The 18,999-nt window shown below is 45.6% G+C and overlaps 1 protein-coding gene across 12 annotated transcripts in view; it reads left to right on the top strand.

Annotated features, from left to right (window-relative positions):
- The window catches only part of PLEKHG1 (pleckstrin homology and RhoGEF domain containing G1), a 229,386-nt gene that overhangs the window by 171,226 nt on the left and 39,161 nt on the right, over nt 1-18,999 (top strand). For all 12 annotated transcript variants that reach the window (XM_070073421.1, XM_008263680.4, XM_051854240.2 and 9 more), the window contains 2 exons: nt 9,038-9,138; nt 17,138-17,207. In XM_070073421.1, coding sequence (XP_069929522.1) covers nt 9,038-9,138; nt 17,138-17,207 — 171 coding nt within the window. The remainder of the gene's footprint in view (nt 1-9,037; nt 9,139-17,137; nt 17,208-18,999) is intronic.

The following is an 18,999-nucleotide window of genomic DNA, read 5'->3' as shown; positions in this document are numbered from 1 at the left end:
TAATGGTTGTCAGAAGTGTGGGAAAAGATGGGAGTCCAGTTGCTTGGACCATGTTGGTACGGTAATGCTAATCATGTTTCTTAATGCCTTACCTCCTGGATCACTGTAGACTCTCAGTTCATAAACACTGCAGAAAACCAAATATCCCCAATTGTCTTTGAGCCAAGACGAGTGATACGCCTGCAGCATATTCTAGGTTTTAGCTGTTTAACAGAATTCTTCCGCCCACTCCCAACTTCCCCAGCTCTACCCCCATCCCAATTTTCTCTTGCCAAGAAGAGCTGCCAAATCCGGCCCCTTTGCTGGGCCAGCTGTCCCACCTCCTCCTGGCAGGAGTCTCCCAGCTGCCCTTCTTCCAGGAGGAAGTAGGGAAACCATAGACAGGGCAGTCACGTCTGTCTGTGTCAGAGCTCCATGCCCCACACTGTGCTCCCTGCTTTCTGTGTAGAAAGTGCTACCGAAGGTAAAGAGGTGGGCACCACCCGGTTCCTCTCTTGTCCTTCCACTCAGCTCAGAGCCACTCAGAGACTTCCACGTGCCCTCAGTGAGCTCGGCACCTGTGCTGTAAGCTGGGAAGACTCTGAAGTGAAAACTGATGTGCTAGTCACGCTCTCCCTCCTGTCAGCTCTTGCGCCTGCCTTCCACACTTCTTTCTTCCTCCTTTGTCTCCTCCCCCTCCTCGCCTCCTCGCCTCCTCCTCTCTGGACCTTTTCCTCACCCCCCACTCTCCCCACCCCGGCCCACCAGCAGATACTGTCAGAAAGATGGTTCTGCAGTGTCCTTATGTGCTGTTTTCATACAGTTCCATGTGGGGTGGGGTCTCCCCGGGACTGACTCTTTCCCACAGTAAGAGCTCTGGTTTCCAGCCAGGCGGGATGACAGAGGCCCCAGCTCCCATGTCTGGGGCCACACCTTCCTCCCACATGGACATGAGCAGAGAAAGAGAAGAAACTTCTGGAAGATTTGACTTCTAACATTTTATCTGCAGGCTTCCACAGGGAATTTTACCATAAGGCCTGTTCAGAGGCCTATTTGGAAGAGAGAAAGGGTTTCTTTCCCTTAAAATTGTACTGTTCTGTACTCTCAGAATGCTTTGTAAAAAATTCTTAGAGTGTTGAAATTGTTATCCTCTGACTTCTTTTTTTTTTTTAAGGTTTATTTTAGTTATTTGAAAGACAAAGTTACAGAGAGAGGTAGAGACAAAGAGAGGTCTTCCATCACTGGTTTACTCCCCAAATGGCTGCAATGGCCAGAGCTGAGCTGATCCGAAGCCTGGAGCTTCTTCTGGGTCTCCCACGTGGGTACAGGGCCCCAAGGACATAGGCTGACCTCTGCTGGTTTTCCAGGCGCACTAGCAGGGAGCTGGATTGGAAGTGGAGCAGCCAGGACTCGAATCGGCACCCAAATGGTATGTGGGTGCTGCAGGCCGGGCTTTAACCCACTGCACAACAGTAACGGCCCTCAGACTTGTTTCTTTCACCTGTTTTCCTTCTTTACTCTTTTGCTAGCACCTAAAGGGACACAAATCACATCCTCATCACTTCTGAACGCCTCTGGACCCCTTCACAGAGTGCTAGCACATAGAGTGTGTTCCCTCTTTAAAAACGGTATTAATTAAATATAATAAATAGTATAACTGTTGAATAGAATGCAGCCATTGTAAAGAATGTGAAAGAGCTATATTTTTATATAGGAATTATGTGTGTTTATGTGCATTGAGTGGAAAAAGCAAAATTGGCACTCAAACAATCTCATTTTGACAGATAAAACTATCCCCTGGAACGTGACCCTGCAGCAAGGAGACAGCACTGCTGGCCAGAGCTGCCCCAGAGCGGGACATCTGGAGAAAGAAAGGGTTCTTGGGGAGCAGGGAGTTCTGCCTTGGGTGCCCTTGGCTGTGGGAAGGAATTATAGAAGGAAGGCACTCAGCACCCACATGGCCAGCGCAGCATCATGCTGCCCTTGGCTCCACCCCGTGACCACAGGCGCACCCTCTTCCCAGGTTTCTTGGGAACAGGTGCTTTTCTTCCTTATTCTCTGGCCTGGTCCCTCTACCTCGGTTCCAGTGGGCATCATCTGTCATCTCAGGCCTGCCGTTGCCAGTCCCTCCCCCGTTGTCATCCTAGGCTTCCTCCCCCCACCTCCTCCCTCCCAGCGTGTACAACCTGATGATGAAAGGTGAACAGAGCAATGGCCCCATCCTGCCTGCTCCTGCCTCTCTTTGAGTTACTGCCCCACCATTCTCCTTCCTTGGTAGCCAGACAATCTCAAAATTCACTACATGCATCCATTGCCCCCTTCCAAGTCCATCGGCCACTCACCTAGCCGTGGCATTCAGGAATTTGTTCTCCCCCAACCTTTCCCAAGACGGTTTCTGGAAAGGGTAGGGAGCTCCTGGCAGGCTCTGGGCTGCAGGAGCCTCTTGGCCCTGCAAAGCCCCTCAGCCCTGCTCCCTTCTTCCATCAGGGTGGGCCACAGAGTTCCATGTGCTGAGGGTCTGGAGGCTCTGAGCGTGCTTGCTACACTCTCTCTCTCTCTCTCTGCAGGGCTCTTAGGTGCTTTCCCCAACAGGAGAGCCATGGAGGTTCCTTCCCGTTGACCCTGCCCAGGTTGCCGTTGGCTCCCAGGGAGGTCCTTTCGAGCTGCTTCCTTGTGGTCGGGCACTGGACGTGTCTTGGGCTCTGCCACATGGAAGAACATTTTGGCCCCACTGTTCGGCCAGTGTCCCCCAAGAGGGAGGTCAAAGCAGTACAGCCAGGCACTTCCAGCTCCCCACAGAGCTCTCCCAGCAAGCTAGTCCCAGATCCTGTCCTGATGACCCCTCTTGGGGTGCGCTTCAGTCCCCCTAGTCTCAATGCGTCCAGAATGGTGGCATTAACTTTAGCCCCAGACCATGACCATCTTCTCCAGAGTCCCCCTGGGAATGGGAAACCAGCAAGTGGGGATCTGGACAGATACCAAATGATTCTGAACCAAGTGGGCCTGAGCCGTGGGAGGGCCTTACTGTCTGGATCAGCCAGGCCGAGAGGCAGGACTCGGGTCCTTTCCCCGCCCATCTCAGCAGTGTCGTCAGTGTGTGCAGAAGTCCAGGCCAGTGGTTCCCAGCCACCAGTGAGGCTACAGTTGCTCTGTTGAGGTCTTCGTGGGTGAGACCCACGGGAGAAATCCCAGGCTATTTGTACCTTTGCACGTGGGAAGGACAATGAGAAAGGAACATAAAAAGCCAGTGGGCCCTTGTCTCTAGAGGGCGCAGCCGAGTGGAAGAGGAGACAGAGGGTCCTGTGTGCTCACTGCCACAGGGGTGACCAGACGTCCTCATGGGGGAGCAGGTGGAGCAGCACCGTCTTCCCGGGGTCGGGGGAGAGTGAGGAAGAAAGAGCAGCCAGGACCCTTTCTCCTGAAAGCCGTCACAGTTGTTCAGTCCCTCGCAGCGTGGCCCTCACCTCAATTGACTGCTTTCTCTCCTTCTTCTCATCCCTTGGGCAGCGCTGCTCTCCACTGCACAGCAGGACTTGGGCTGTGCCTCCCTGCATGGCCACATGGTCTCTAACTGCCCTCCCCCCTGCTGGCAGTTTGGTAGCTTCTTTTCCATTTTCTTTCACGAGGCACGAATGATCTTGGATCCCATTACCTGCTTCAGTGGCTGTCGCCGCTTGCATAGCAGGAATGTGTTCTCCATGGTCCACCCTGGCCAGCACCCAGCCTCCTCTCCCATTGTGCCTCCCACTCCAGGGTCTGTGGGCCCCTTCGTGTGCCCTGCCGCAGCCTCACTGCTCCTGAGACCCATCCCACCAGCCTATAAGTCTAATTGCTTCAGTGCCCTGGCTTTTTGTCACCTTGGTCTTTGTTTTCTCGCCGCTGTCCTCCTCAATGTTGGTGTCTCTTTCTTCCTTTCTCCATGCTCAAACCACACACCATCCTTAAAGATTTAGCGCTGCTGTCACCTCCTGTCCAAGGCCTCCCTCTTCCCTGGGATGGACCACGACCTCCCTCCGCCCCCTTGCCTGCTTCCCCTCCCACACTGGAGTTTTCCCTGCAGTGCTGTCATAGCACCAGATTGCACATCTTTGTTGACACTTGTCTTCAACTAGACAGGGAGCTCTTTGGTGGGAAGAGATCATGTTTTATTCCATTTTTTAAAATTCCTAGCATATAAGGCAGAAGTTGGCACACTTCCTTATATCCTCAAAATTAAAAAGGTGGTGGTGAGAGAGTGGTTTGTATGGATGACTATGAACATGCTTTTCTTTTATTTGAGAGGTAGAGGTAGAGAGACAGAGAGGTCTTCCATCTGCTGGTTCACTTCCCAAGTGGCTGCAATGGCCAGAGCTGGGCTGATCCGGAGCCAGGAGCTTCTTCTGGGTCTCCCACATGGGTGCAGGGGCACAAGCACTTACGCCATCCTCTGCTGCTTTCCCAGGCCATTTGCTTGGAGCAGGATTGGAAGTGGAGCAGCCGGGACTTGAACCGGCATCCATATGGGATGCCAGCACCACAGGTAGAGACTTAGCATACTGTGCTACAGTGCCAGCTGTATGTGAATGTGCTTTTCAACTGTAATTTCTATATGTAAGTTGTCCTAGGTTCAGTGGCATCCTAACGTAATGAATACCTTCCATAGCTCTGGTTATATACCCACAGGCTCAACCAATGGCAGATCAAAAATAGTTGGGAAAAAAATCATATGACTGTACTGAACATGTAACAGGCTTTCCCCCCATCATTATTCCCTAAACAATGCAACTTAACAATTATTTACACAGCATTTATGTTGTCTTGGGTATAAGTAATCTGTCAGTGACTTAGAGGACATGGGAGGATGTGCGTAGATCCTATGCAAATACCATCCCACTTAATATAAGGGACTTGGGCACCTACAGACTTTGGTACCCATGTGGGTCCTGGTACCAGTCCCCTGTGGATACTGAGGGGTCAATGTACATGAAATTTGGGAAGCAAACTTTTGGCTAAGCAGATCACTACTTTGTAGAAAAAGGTGGAGGAATAGAGAAAAGAGGAAAATGTACTCCTCCAAAACAAAGACAAAAAACACTCTGAAGAGTCTATTAAGGGAAATGTCAAAAATGAAGCAAGACCAAAAAGAATGAACCCTAAAACCACAGGCAGAATTTTGAAATATGAGCAAGAGTATTTAGGAAGACAACTCTTCCTGTTGTGCATCTACAAGTCAGGGAAAGAATAGAAAGAATAAAAACTAATATACACGCTATAACTGAAAATAAGTCATTTTCTTTTTTTAAGATTTATTTATTTGAAAGGCAGGGCTACAGAGAGGCAGAGAGAGAGAGAGAGAGAGAGAGAAAGAGAGAAAGAGAGAGAGAGAGATGTGTCCTCCATCCTCTGGTTCATTCCCCAGATTACTACAACAAACAGAGCCAGGAGCATTCTAAAGAAAGCAAGTTCTAAGGTTCTCCCTGTAGTGTCCTTGCTGCGTGGTCATCTACCACGGCTTCTCCAGCGACTTGTGGTTAGGCATGTGTGTGCAGGTGTGTGTGTGTTTTCCAATCTGCAACACGCTGATGCTTCTGTAACATACAGTTGGAAAAAGGATTACTGTAGATACTAACCAAAAAAGAATAATAAACACAATTGAAGCACTAATTCCATTCGATTCAACAGGCACTCAACTATTCTGTCAAACTCCTATCGAAGTTTCTGTGTGCTTACCTTCAGTTTTGCACTTGCCTCATTGTAGATCAGCCACAGTTTGCAAACAGGCGCCTGACTGCCACACTTTGCAAACAGGCGCCTGACTGCCACACTTTTGGATGGCACCATGAAAAGCCCTACATGGGCATTTTCAATAACAGTTACAAAGAATGAGAAAGTTCATGAGAGGAGGCTACTCGTGTACAGATTTTATAACAGTGGAAATCTTAAGAACATAATCTGATCAGAAAATAAATGTTAGGGGCCTAGCCTGTAGCGCTGGCATCCCATATGGGTGCCAGTTTGAGACCTGGCTGCTCCACTTCCGATCCAGCTCTCTGCCATAGCCTGGGAAAGCAGTAGAAGATGGCCAAAGTCCTTGGGCCCCTGCACCCACGTGGGAGACCCAGAGGAAGCTCCTGGCTCCTGGCTTCAGATCAGCACAGCTCCAGCAGTTGTGGCCATGTGGGGAGTGAACCATCAGATGGAAGACCTCTCTCTCTGTCCCTACCTCTTTCAGTGACTCTGTCTTTCAAATAAATAAAAAATGAATCTTTAAAAGAAAAGAAAAGAAAAGAAAAAAGAAAAGAAATATGCTAGGGGAAATTTGAAGTTACAAAATAGAAAATAATTTGAAGAATGAAATACTCTTTTTTAATGTATTCTGAGGCTCTTTGCCTTCCTCCCTTCCCACAGTATAGTGAATTCTTTGATCCTGCCAGAAAATCATTATTTTCAGTGCAAAAGTTTTAAGTTGACCCTTCATCATTAACAGTAGGATAGCCATAGGTGCTGACATCCAGCCAATAAAATTGATAAGCGGCATGACAGGCCCTAATCCATTTCACTGGGCTACTTACTCTGTCATTTTGAGCACAGAATGAACTGTTATTATCACGGAGCTTCAAGTCTCTCATTTTGGCTTCAGATGATTAGAGCTGCCAGCGTGGTGCATGCTACAGTGGTTCTCAGGAACTGGTTTAGGGTTAAAGTATCATATTTAAAAGACTTAATTGTGATCAGCGGAGGGAACAAGTTGTGGCCATATGACTTTGATGTGCTTTCTAGAGTGGCCTACATGAATTTGGACTCCTAACGACCTATTTTCTCAATAATTTTAGAAAACAAGCAGCTTTTAAAATCTAGTTTCTCTACCATGGACTTGGAGCGCTGTGAAACTCTTCCCGTTGGAGTGGAGCCATCATCGGCTGGAAGCAGGCCATGGCTCTTTGTCTCTAACCCCAGATGAAATTCTTCAAGCCCCTTAACTCAGATCTTTCCCGCACATGAAGAATTTTGGATCTGGTTTCTGCAAGTGAGCAAGCTTCACACTTGAAGTGAGAAAACGGATCGTTCATCCTCTCTTTAGGCCCCAGAGCAGAGCTCTGGAACCGGACAGGTGAATGGTTTGTGCCAGCTTCGTCTTGACCCCACTTCTCATCCTGCCCCTTCAGTGTGGGTACAGCCCTGCCAAATCCTCCTGTTTTATCCTCTGTTTTACATGCAATATAATGTCTGGTTTAATATTAAACTACTATCAAATATAAGCATTTAATCAATGCAAGTTATGTATTAATCCATGCTTTTCTGCCTACACAATTTAATGGAGATATTGAAAACATTATTTTTTTTCTTAAGAAGTATAGGTTTTACATGTTGTTCATCAAGTGCTTATTTTTCCAGCCTTGTTTAGATTTTCTTATGTGGGTATTTACTCTCTCTCTCTCATGCAGGTGCTTATTATTCCATTACATTCATAACTGTAAAGAGGGTAGGTCTTGCCGATGTGAAATTTTAATGCCAGTTTCACTTAAACCTGATCAATCTCGTTTCTTCAAAAGAAAAATTCTTACCACAAAGCTTGTTTAAAGGAAAAGCTTATGATTATTGGTTCATACTTGATAGCGAATTTAGTATGAAAGAAAGAATGAAAGCTTACTTGATGCAAGCTGTGGAATGTGCTACTTTAGAAAGTTAGCGATGAAGCCCTGTCTTTCATTGAAAAAGACAAAGAACATAAGAGACCGCATGTGGATGATTAAAAAGCTGCAAGGGGGCGGGCATTTAGGGCAGTGTTCAAGATGCCACTGGGAATGCCCATGTCCCCTGTCAAGTGCATGGGTTCAAGTTCCGCCTTCCTTGCTAACACACGCTCTGGGAGGCTGCAGGTGATAGATCAAGTAGCTGGGTCCCTGCCATCCATGTGGGAGACGCAGGTCAAGTTCCGGGCCCCTGGCTTTGGCCTGTCCCGGCTCCCGGCTATTGCAGGCATTTGCAGTGTGAACCAACAGATCTCCGTCTGTGTCTCTGTCTTGGTCTCTCTGCCTTTCAAAAGGAAAAGGTGTAAGAAACAATGACTTGATGGTTAAGTTTCAGGTTCTCCTTTCTCTCCTCGCACCTGCTGTGTTTGCCATGGGAGGCTGGAATGCAGTTAGGGGGCAGGGATTTGCATGGTCTGGTTGACTTTTCACAGGGTTGCCTCCTTAAGGGCTGCACATCACATGTTGCTGTTGGTAGGGAGCCATACTGCATTGTTCAGCCCCGGGCGGGGGATTGTGTTTATTTTTTATTTTACGTTATTTCAGCTGTTTTTACTTTTTTCTTTATTGTTTTCTTGCCTCCTACAGAGTTCCTTTTCCAGCAATGCTGGGGAAGGGGGAACACTCAGTTATGAACCCTTCAGCACACAAGGGGCGGGAAGCAGTTTTCCCCTTTCTCAGCAGTCCAGATCGCTGCTTGGCCACCTCAGTTTAACCCACTAGGGATCTGAACCGACTCTGGGTCTGTTTGGGAGCTGTTTCTATGTTAAAACCTGTAAAATCACTTCTGAGTTTTCCATGGCTGTGTTAGCACAAGTGAAATGTGCTTAAATTTCTTTTAGCTTTTGAAAAATAAATTGATATTTGAGATAGAATTTAGTTCTATACTTCAAAAACTGACAGTTTTCTGATGTAGAGAGAATGTTGAAAATAATTCTGTGACATTTCAGAGTTTTGATTTCCAGTGTCCTGTATACATTTTGGAATATCTTCATATATTTCAGTCAAGGAAACAGCAAATGCTGTTATGCCAAAATTCTGACATCAGTAGTAACTATGGTCATTATTTTCTATTTTATCCATGGAGAGAAACTTTAGTAGTTTTACAGGTAGGTACATTAGTAAATGCTACACTCTCCTTGCTCTGCACGCCCCTTATTCTACAAATAGGTCATATCATCATTAGCAAGAAACAAGCACAGTCTGAGTTAAGGGGCACGTTGGTGTCGTAGTCACTTGAAATACACAGGCAAGGTTAATCTTGCATAATTAAAGACTACTCGGTAAGGCCTGGCATGTGTAAGACATCCCTGTCATTGATTCCACAGGACTACCTTGACTGCATCAGGGACCAAGCCAAACTTCCCCTGGGGACTGAAGACAGATCAGCCCTTTTTGGAAACATACAGGATATCTACCACTTCAACAGGTGAGTGCATTTTCAAATGACTGTGCTCACATAGCAGCATCATGTATTTCTCTCTGATGCGGCCAAAGAAACCTTGACCAGTCATCCCCAATGTCTCTTTGTCCCTTTTGTGGACCATCATGCCCTGACGCTTCCTTCCTGAAGCGTCCTTGTTTCCTATGAGTCTCACCTTTCTTTGGTATTCCGTCCCTCTCCATCCTTCTGGCTCAGAGAAGACACCTGAGTGCCTTGAGGGGCAGTGACATCTACCAATGACATGAATAAGAAATGTGTGCTGGCCTAGTCTCTAGCATCCTCATCTAGGCTGGATTTTCTGTACATTTTCTTCTGCCTAGGCAGTGGGCTGGACACAATACACAATAAATCCTTTAAAAGCAGGCCACACAGCAGACTCATAGCATGACAAATGCCCTATACAGCACTCTGGCCTCAGAATCAGCCCTTAAGGCATTTGGTTCTGGTTAAAAAGCCCATGAGAGTATTTCAGGCATGGAAAGCCAAGACACTATGGCAAAAAATGATCTACATGAAGGACCTCTGTGAGACCCCAGTGGAAAGAAGGGGCCATCAAAGAAGGAGGTGCTTTCTCTGAAGGGAGGAGAGAACTTCCACTTTGCTTATGGCCCTGTGTAAATACTGACAGAGTTTGTGGGTTCCAGTTGTACTATGAGAATTAACAGCAAACTTGTTTTCAAACAGTACTTTATACTTTGTGTGTCTGTGTGGGTGAAAACTATTGAAATCTTTACTTAGTTTAGAGTTGGTCTTCTGTATATAAAGATAATTAAAAATGTATCTTAATGAAGAATGGGATGGGAGAAGGAGTAGGAGGTGGGACAGGAGTGGGGCTGGGAGGACGGGTATGGCGGGAAGAACTGCTATATTCCTAAAGCTATACATATGAAATTTATATTTATTAAATAAAAGCTTTCCATTTAAAAAAAGGCAGTGGCTGAGGCCTGAGTCTCAGAAAATAAAAAATAAATAAATAAAATAAATCCTTTAAGTCAGAACACATATTAATTCAATTTAATTATTTGACGTAAGTTAATTCTGATCTGTATTAAGAACTTTCTCTGTAGCAGGCACTAGGCTAGAAGACTGCACTAGTTAAGACAGGGAGTTGAAGGGATTGGGAGCAACTACACAAGTCTCACTATGTTACTGCCACACTTCCTGGACGATGTCAGTAGGCGGGTTCAGAGCACAGATCCTGGGTGTTGGACCTATGTGGTCTTGTACCCAGCCAAGCCCCATGTGTGTCCACAGGGAGTCTTTAAACCAAAGGTGATCACTAACTCTCCCTGCAGTTCTGCTCAGATCTCACTTTCCCAGTGAGGGTTAACCACTGTCCACTCACATGCCTTGCCTCCTCTACTTTTTCTTGTTTCACCACCCTCCTCAGCGTCCATTGGACTATGTGGTGGAGTTCTATATTACACCTGTTGCTCCTTTCCTCCCCCACACCACTTGCAGAACCTCCACAAAGACAGGGACCAGTTTGTTACTGCCCAGATGTCTACAGCAGTGTCTGGTTCACAGGACGCATTCAAACATTTGTTGAATGAATGAATAAGAATAGGAAACCCTTCCTCTGGTTGCAGTGGGGCTTCCATGAGCTGATAATATCAAGTGCCAGGTCCCCACCAGCAGATGATGGTGATTTTGTCATAGCGAAATTCCACTTTCAGATTGCACACTTCCCTGTCATGTTGCCACTCAACTCTAATGCAAGCTAAGCCTCATTTGCATATTAACATGGATGAGTCTCAGCTGCTTGGGGACAGGAGCCAAATCTCTTGCCATTTTTAAATTCCTAGCAACTAATGCAAGCATGGCATTGGGGAGACACATTCATGGGGTTGAATCAACTCATCTGTTAATTCGGAGAACCTAGGATGGGAGAAATACCAGCCTTGGACCAGATTTCTCTTTCATTTGTCTCCGTAGACTTCTAAAACCAGAATGTGTGTTCTGAGTCATGGTTCTCAACTGAGCCACATGCCGAAATCACCTGTGAAGCTTTTTTTCTAGGGTAGCTGGATCCTACCTCCAGAAATTCTGATTAGTTGATCTGGTGTGGGGTCAGAGCATCAAGATTTTTCGAAATGTCCTTGGGTGTCTGTAATGTACAGCAGGAGGTTGAATAAATTTAGGTAAAAAATAGAAACAAAGTAGAGAAAGGGCATTCAAAACTGTCTCAGAGACTCCTGAACCTACATGTTCATCAGTAATGCCCCGATGTTGCACAGACTCCCATTTAGCACTCATTGGAGATAAAAATCCTGGGAGCTCCTCTGTGGCTTCCACCTTGCAGAGCCCACTCATGGCCCTGTACACTGGAAAGAGGCAAGAGCGCCAGATGCTGGGGGTGGGGGTCAGGCCTGGGCCCTTTGTGGTCTGGATGCACGTTGAAGGTGCTGGTACTTAGCACTTCCTTCGTGCCAGGGACCATAAAGCTTTAGGTGCATCTTCCCTTTGAATGCATCATTCGGCCTCTCCATGTCCACAGTCCAGGCATTCAGCCGTGTGCCCTACCATGTCTGTATGGCTGTGTTGGGCTATTTCTGGGCTCCCTATTCTCTTTCATTGGCCTCTTTGTCCATCCTTGTCCCATACCACATTGTCTAGTAAGCCCACATTGCTCTTCATTGAGACTGGTTTAGTTTTTCTTGGCTCTGAATTGTCAAGTGATTTATGAGGTTCCTTGAAGCATGATATTGGGATTTTTATGAGAATTGCATTAAATTTATATGCTAATTTTGTCAGAACTAATGTTTTGTGCTGAGTCATCCCTATCATGACCATGTATCTCTTCAAGTCTTTTTAAATGTCCTTTAATAGAGTCTCACAATTTCTCCATCATATTCATACATGTCCCTTTTGGACATTTATTCCTAGATAACTTATAGCTTTCAATGTCTTTTTGATCAGGACATATTTCTAATTTTTAAAATTAGGTACTATTCTTATGTAGGATTAATTTGATTTTTATATATTGATACTGTAAGAACTATCTAAACCTTCCCATTGGTTCTAATAATAGTTTACAGTGTTTCTTGGATTTATTTGTAGACAATGATGTTATCTGAAAATGAGAATTTTTTTCTTAAGAAGATTCTCCTACCCTTTATGTCTTTATGTTATTGCTTTTGGTCAGTCTTCCAATAAAATGTTATTTATCTTCTTTTTCACATTAGCAGGAATGTTTTACCATTAAGTGTGATGTTTGCTGTGAGACTTCAATTAAAAATATTCCCATTTTTGTTAAGATTTTATTGTGGAAATTATGAACATTGAATTATATTAAGTGCTTAATATACCTGTAAATAATTAGCAACATGATTTTATTCCTTCCATTCATGATATGATTAATTATATTAACAGGAATTCTAATTTGAATCATATATTAACATTGCTAGAATAAACTCTACCTGGTCACATGGTTTGTATATTTATACACTGATGAGTTTGATTTGTTTATATTTTTAAAGAACTCTTTTTTATGCATGCCCATTAATGACAGTAGTATATAATTTCTTTCCTTGTACCATCTTTGTTTGCCTTGGTTTATGACTAGATTTAAATTATTATTTCATGAAATCTTCCATCATGAATTGTTTTAGAATACAGTTGAGGCTTGGTTTTGGTTTTCCCTTTGGTAGCCAAATCTCTTTTTTTCTTTCTCAAAATCCCTGTGATAGCCTAGAAATTTAAGACACTGGTTTGGTGTCTGGAATAAATCCCCACATGGTTGAGAAACTGGGTTGGTCAAAGAAACCACTTTCCCCAGTTTAAGCATACACACACACAAACACACACACAAACACACACACACACACCCATCATAAGCCTTCTTTTCCTGCCAACCAAAGAAGAAATTCCAACTTCTTAAAATATGGTCTGCTTCTCTTGGAAGAGGAAAAACTATCTAAACTCCAGTATGAGTATTTCTTTAAGAATGAAGAGTGAAGAAATTAGGAGCATTCCTCCATTTTGAATTTCTGTCTTTAAGTGGCTTCTTAGCAGATGAAAATCACACAAGCTCACCCCCTGCCTCAGAAGATCAGAGTGAAAATGTCCTTTTCCCTCCAACTCTCTCTCAACTCAGTATACAGATCCCTGAGCTAGGTCCAAGGGCATGAGATGAATGACACCATGCGTAGCTGAGGCAGTAAGTCATGTAACCAGGAAACAGACGGACACTCTGAGAACTCGGACAAATGTGCAATTAATTTTGTTTGAGGAGGTGAATAAAACCTGAGCAAGTTCCGGATTTCTTCAAACAAACAAACAAAGTTAGTTGGCCCTTGCTTGCTTTCCTCTTGGCGTGTAATTTAGGAAGTGAATCCTATGACGCACAGTGCAATAAGGCACGGGCAGGTGAGACAGTTTTCTTTTCCAGCGCATTTTCATACCACCAAAATGTGTCTAAGTGCTGTGTGATGCAGACATAGTTCTGCCCACAGCGTTTTTTCAAAGCTGGACTTTAAGGCTGGTGCTAATGTGTCGATGAAATTGGTGGAACATTTTCTGTTCCCACACACACAGCAGTCCGTGGAGGCAATAAGTGAAAATGCTGGCTGACCTGGTTAGGCAGTGGGAAAAGGAAGTGCTGCTCAGAGCCCACTGCAGACGGGAAGGGGACCAGCCCATTCCTGAGTCTCATTCAACATAGAGCAAGAGGGCCTGCAAGGCTGTAATACAATTCCTGCCTTCAAGTTCACATGTAATGGATTCTGTAAAAGGGGACAGAGCCTCCTCCAATTGAGATCTAAGCTCAAGTAGCAAAGCTTATTTTCTTTATCCTAGGCTTCCTCAAAAAGAAGGAAATATTTAGAAAAATCACTCAGGGAAAAAGAGAAAATGCTCGCATCCTGAAGGCATGATTACTGTAATTTATGATCACGGTGACCCAATCCATGCTCACACCTTCCCCGGTCGTGGAAGTCCTGGGCTGCTTGTGTGCAGTATCTTCCGTGGCTGGTCTGCCACACTGCAGGCCTGACTGGCTCCCATCATTCTCGCCTTTTTTTTGAAAAAGATTATTTACTTATTTGAAAGGCAGAGTGACAGAGAGAGACAGAAAGAGATCTACCATCTGATGGTTCCCTCCCCAAATGGGCACAATGGCCAGGAGTGGGCCAAGCAGCAGCCAGGAGCCGAGACTCCGTCTGGGTCTCCCATGAAGGAGGCGGGGGCCCAAGACCTTGGACCATCTGCTGCCTTCCAAGGGACATCACAGGGAGCTGGGTCAGAAGCAGAGCAGCGGCCGGCGCCACGGCTCACTAGGCTAATCCTCCGCCTGCAGCACCGGTACACCCGGTTCTAGTCCCAGTCGGGGCACCAGATTCTGTCCCGGTCACTCCTCTTCCTGTCCAGCTCTCTGCTGTGGCCCGGGAGGGCAGTGGAGGATGGCCCAAGTCCTTGGGCCCTGCACCCGCATGGGAGACCAGGAGAAAGCACCTGGCTCCTGGCTTAGGATCAGCGTGGTGCACCGGCTGCAGCGGCCATTGGAGGGTGAACCAATGGTAAAGGAAGACCTTTGTCTCTGTCTCTCTCTCTCACTGTCCACTCTGCCTGTCCAAAAAAAAAAAAAAAAAAAACCAGAGCAGCCAGGGCACATATGGGATGTTGCCATCAAAAGTGATGGCTTAACCTGCTGTGTGACAATGCTGGTCCTTTGCCGTATTTTTATAGGTCATTGTCTTCCAATAGCCCCGCTTTCTCTGTGGCATTCACGCCAGCCACAATGACCTCCTTTCTCTGCTTTCAACAAGAACATACCCAGCTTCTTCTGTGGGGGACTTGCAATCCCATTTCTTAAATGGCTTCTTCTTCCAAGTCTCCCTGCACACAGTGTCACCTCCTCAGAGAACCTTCCAGACACCTCGACCTACAGCAGATCCACTTTGGAGATGAAATTGAAACTTAGGACGAGCACAAGGAGCAGGAGGAGTTAAGTATCGTCAAGGAGGCTTTGTGTTACATCCTGAGAAGGAACTGGAGGGAGACTGCACACAGTTCTGTCCTGCTCAGAAGGTGGATGTGTGTTCAGAGACCTAGACCCCCCCAAAATTCAATAGCACCTCTGTACTTTTATGAAATAGTGATCTTGGGGACCTCCTAAAGGGTCTCAGAGACCCCAGGGGTCAGTGGACCACACTGGAGAACCACTGTTTAAGATCAACTCCCAGGCCAGCGCCGCGGCTCAATAGGCTAATCCTCCACCTTGCGGCGCCGGCACACCGGGTTCTAATCCCGGTCGGGGCGCCGGATTCTGTCCCGGTTGCCCTCTTCCAGGCCAGCTCTCTGCTGTAGCCAGGGAGTGCAGTGGAGGATGGCCCAAGTGCTTGGGCCCTGCACCCCATGGGAGACCAGGAGAAGCACCTGGCTCCTGGCTTCAGATCAGCGTGGTGCACTGGCCTCAGCGCGCCAGCCGTGGTGGCCACTGAAGGGTGAACCAACGGCAAAAGGAAGACCTTTCTCTCTGTCTCTCTCTCTCACTGTCCACTCTGCCTGTCAAAAAAATTAAAAAAAAAAAAAAACATATAAAAAAGATCAACTCCCATACTTTCAGATTGTCTCAAAAGAGGCCAAAAGAAGCCCTTAAAGCCTATCATCACAGAATTTCAGAATTACACTAGCAGATAAAGTTCTAAAAGCCTTCTGAATTAAAAACAAACAAAGAAAACAAAAAATGAAAAGAGCCACATGGAATGCAATGGAAGGATCTAAAGGATAGTGGATACTCGGTAGCAGTTCTGGAATATAGAAGGTGACGGATAGTGCCTGAATACTCAGTGATTTCCAAGGAAGAAACCGATATCCACTGGCATTATCAGCTACGTATGAAGAGATAGAACATTTTAAACAGCAAGAGTCTCAAAACATACCTCCCATTACCCTTATTCAGAAAACTACCAGATGTTTTCATCTCCATATACCGAAAATGGTACCTGGGAAGCAAGGGCACTTAACACAGCAGAGGCAAAGGCCATGGTCAAGACCATGTTGAGAGAGTGCCCAAGCCGGCGCCGCGGCTCAATAGGCTAATCCTCTGCCTTGCGGCGCCAGCACACCAGGTTCTAGTCCCGGTCAGGGCGCCAGATTCTGTCCCGGTTGCCCCTCTTCCAGGCCAGCTCTCTGCTGTAGCCAGGGAGTGCAGTGGAGGATGGCCCAAGTCCTTGGGCCCTGCACCCCATGGGAGACCAGGATAAGTACCTGGCTCCTGCCATTGGATCGGTGCAGTGCGCCGGCCACAGCGCACCGGCTGCAGCGGCCATTGGAGGGTGAACCAACAGCAAAAGGAAGACCTTTCTCTCTGTCTCTCTCTCACTGTCCACTCTGCCTGTCAAAAAAAAAAAAAAAAAAAGAGTGCCCAACAGTCCTGGAGAGCACCTTGTGCAGGACAGAGCAGAAGGGCACAGGGCTCCAGGGGAGGCCACCAAGAAAGAGATGCAACAAGGGAAAGTCTTATGTTTGGACACAAGGAGATAAGATTTATGCTTTTGGCACACAGTTTGAGAATTAATTCATGTGGATTTACATCTGAGGAAAGATGTTTTCTCCCCTAGCATATCTTTCTTCAAAGCAGTGTCTCTGTTTATAATTTTGTAGTTGTCACTATGGTTTTTCATTGAATGCTTGGCATTCCCAATGGATTGCAAGAAGCACGAGGTCATGGACCATTGATTGCTCATAATTTGATGAGTTTTGATGCCTGGCTCTGTGCTGATACCCAGGCAACTGTTTGATGAGTGAATGTTTGTGAGCATTATCAGTGGAATTCTGCATGATTTGGAAAACTACAAAAATGATACCAGCATGACCTAGAGCAAGTCCCCTAAGCCTTGGATACAATGACGGTAGTTCCTCAGTTATCCAATTGTATGATTCCTTGTAAATGTGATAAGAGTACTAAAACTTTCAAGTTATATAAAATGCCTTCAACCAGTAACCTGCAATCTAAAACTTCCTGGCTTTATTTTTTTATTAGTGAACTTCTACAAGATTTGGAAAACTGTGAAAATGATCCCGTGGCCATAGCAGAATGTTTTGTGTCCAAGGTAAGCACCATTCTCTTCCCTGGGCCAACCAAGGCAGATACAGAGCACGGATTGTTTTCATTTTCTAGTTAAAATGACTGGTTTGTTCCATATGGGATGAGGTTAGCCATTAATCTCTCTGGTTTTTGTTTTTTTCCACTAGCAAGGAAAAAAAAATATACTGTTAGTGGGGAGAGGGAGATGCTAACTTGGTCGTTGTCCTAGAACTTGTATAGTTACTGAGTGACGTTACTCTTTCCTAGGAAAAACTTGAACGGTGGGAGAGCAGAGTAGAGAAGAATGTTAGAAAAATAAATACCCATAAAGTACCACGCTAATTCAGTTATGCGAATCCATTCACATCCAGATAGTTTATATATCATATTTGTGGCACAAGCCCATCTATGTATCTTTTAGGGAATATAAGGGAGCAGAATTTCCTACGTCCTAAAAATGTACTCTCATTTCCCTACATTTCAGCTGCATTGATGGTTCAGAAAAATACAAGGAACAGGTTTGACTTAAAGCTCAAAGGGCAGTGGTTTCTACTTTGAATTCCTGGAAGAGAGACATTCTGCAACATTGTGGCAATCCTTGGCTTCTCGACATTCTACCTTGTTCTCTGATACAGCAGTACTTCAAAAGCTTCATGGAAAATGAAGTTGGAAATAAGTTTTCTTTGGCGCAAAAAAAAAAAAAAAATTGAAATCCATGCATATGAAAGGGTCTTCAAAGGTTGGTGGGAAATGTGACTCATGGAAAACCGTGCACGGATTTCAAATTTTTTTGCATCAAAATAAACTTTGAATTCCATTTCCATGAAGTTTTTCAGTCCCCTCATGTATAGAATCTTACGTGTTTCAGTCTCTTAAAAATACAATAGTTTCCATTTGGAAAATCTCTAGCAGAAATTGTTTTGCAACACAAGTTCCTATAGTTTCTGCAGTTGTGTCAAGGCTTGAAATGCACAAAGGTTTAAGCAAAGTTCAAGGTGGTGCTTTGGGACCAAGGGAGAATTAGCACCTCGTTTAGAGGCCTGGTGTCCCTGGGAGATGTCAGCCAGCCTGTCCTGGCTATAGACTCACTGCACAGAGTCGCTGCTGACCGCTGTAGACCCATCCGGATGCCTTCACATCCAAACATAACAGCCTGGGTTCTATTGAAGTTCCTTAAGGCAGTGATGGGCTTGTACATAAAACTGCCCTGACTTGGCTGCGGGGAGCACGTTAGCGTGTAAAATGTGCACACATGCTTGCACACTCCGTTCTTTTCACAAGTTGCCTGCCCCACAGATGATTCTCCTGAAGGGTAGTATGGGTTTGGAAAAGAGAAAGAAAATAAAAGAAGGAGAAATGGGTCAAAAGATATGCTGAGTGTCTCAGAGAAGATACGTTGGAATAACCACAGTGCATAAACAACACAGAAGCTCTCGGAAATGTCTGGGCTTTTACTGGTAAGTGTAATCGCCAGTTGATTAAAGACGTTCCAGCATACGCTCAGCACTGGCTTAATTATTCACATAAAAGTTTGTTTATGGGCCCCGCTGCCAACTCCCAAATCTCATTTTTCATTGTAATCTTGCCAAGTTTAATTAGAAGGCTGACCTCAGCACTCCACGCTTTCACAGGGAAGCAGGGAATTGGGAGGGAGTGCTGGGCTCTGGCACAACCTGCTTCTCACTCAGCGCCCTGAAATTTAGGAGATGTTACCTTTTCTGAAACACCACCAGCTGCTCCCCTCTGGGGAGGGGTGGAAAATTGCTTTAATTGAGAGGCCATTAATGAAAGAGGGAGAGCTGGCTGTTGACTTCTGC

This window comes from Oryctolagus cuniculus, chromosome 5 (genome assembly GCF_964237555.1).
Source record: "Oryctolagus cuniculus chromosome 5, mOryCun1.1, whole genome shotgun sequence".
Classification (NCBI taxonomy): Eukaryota; Metazoa; Chordata; class Mammalia; order Lagomorpha; family Leporidae; genus Oryctolagus; species Oryctolagus cuniculus.
The sequence above is the reverse complement of the archived record's forward strand: the minus strand, read 5'-3'. Positions and strand labels throughout refer to the sequence as shown.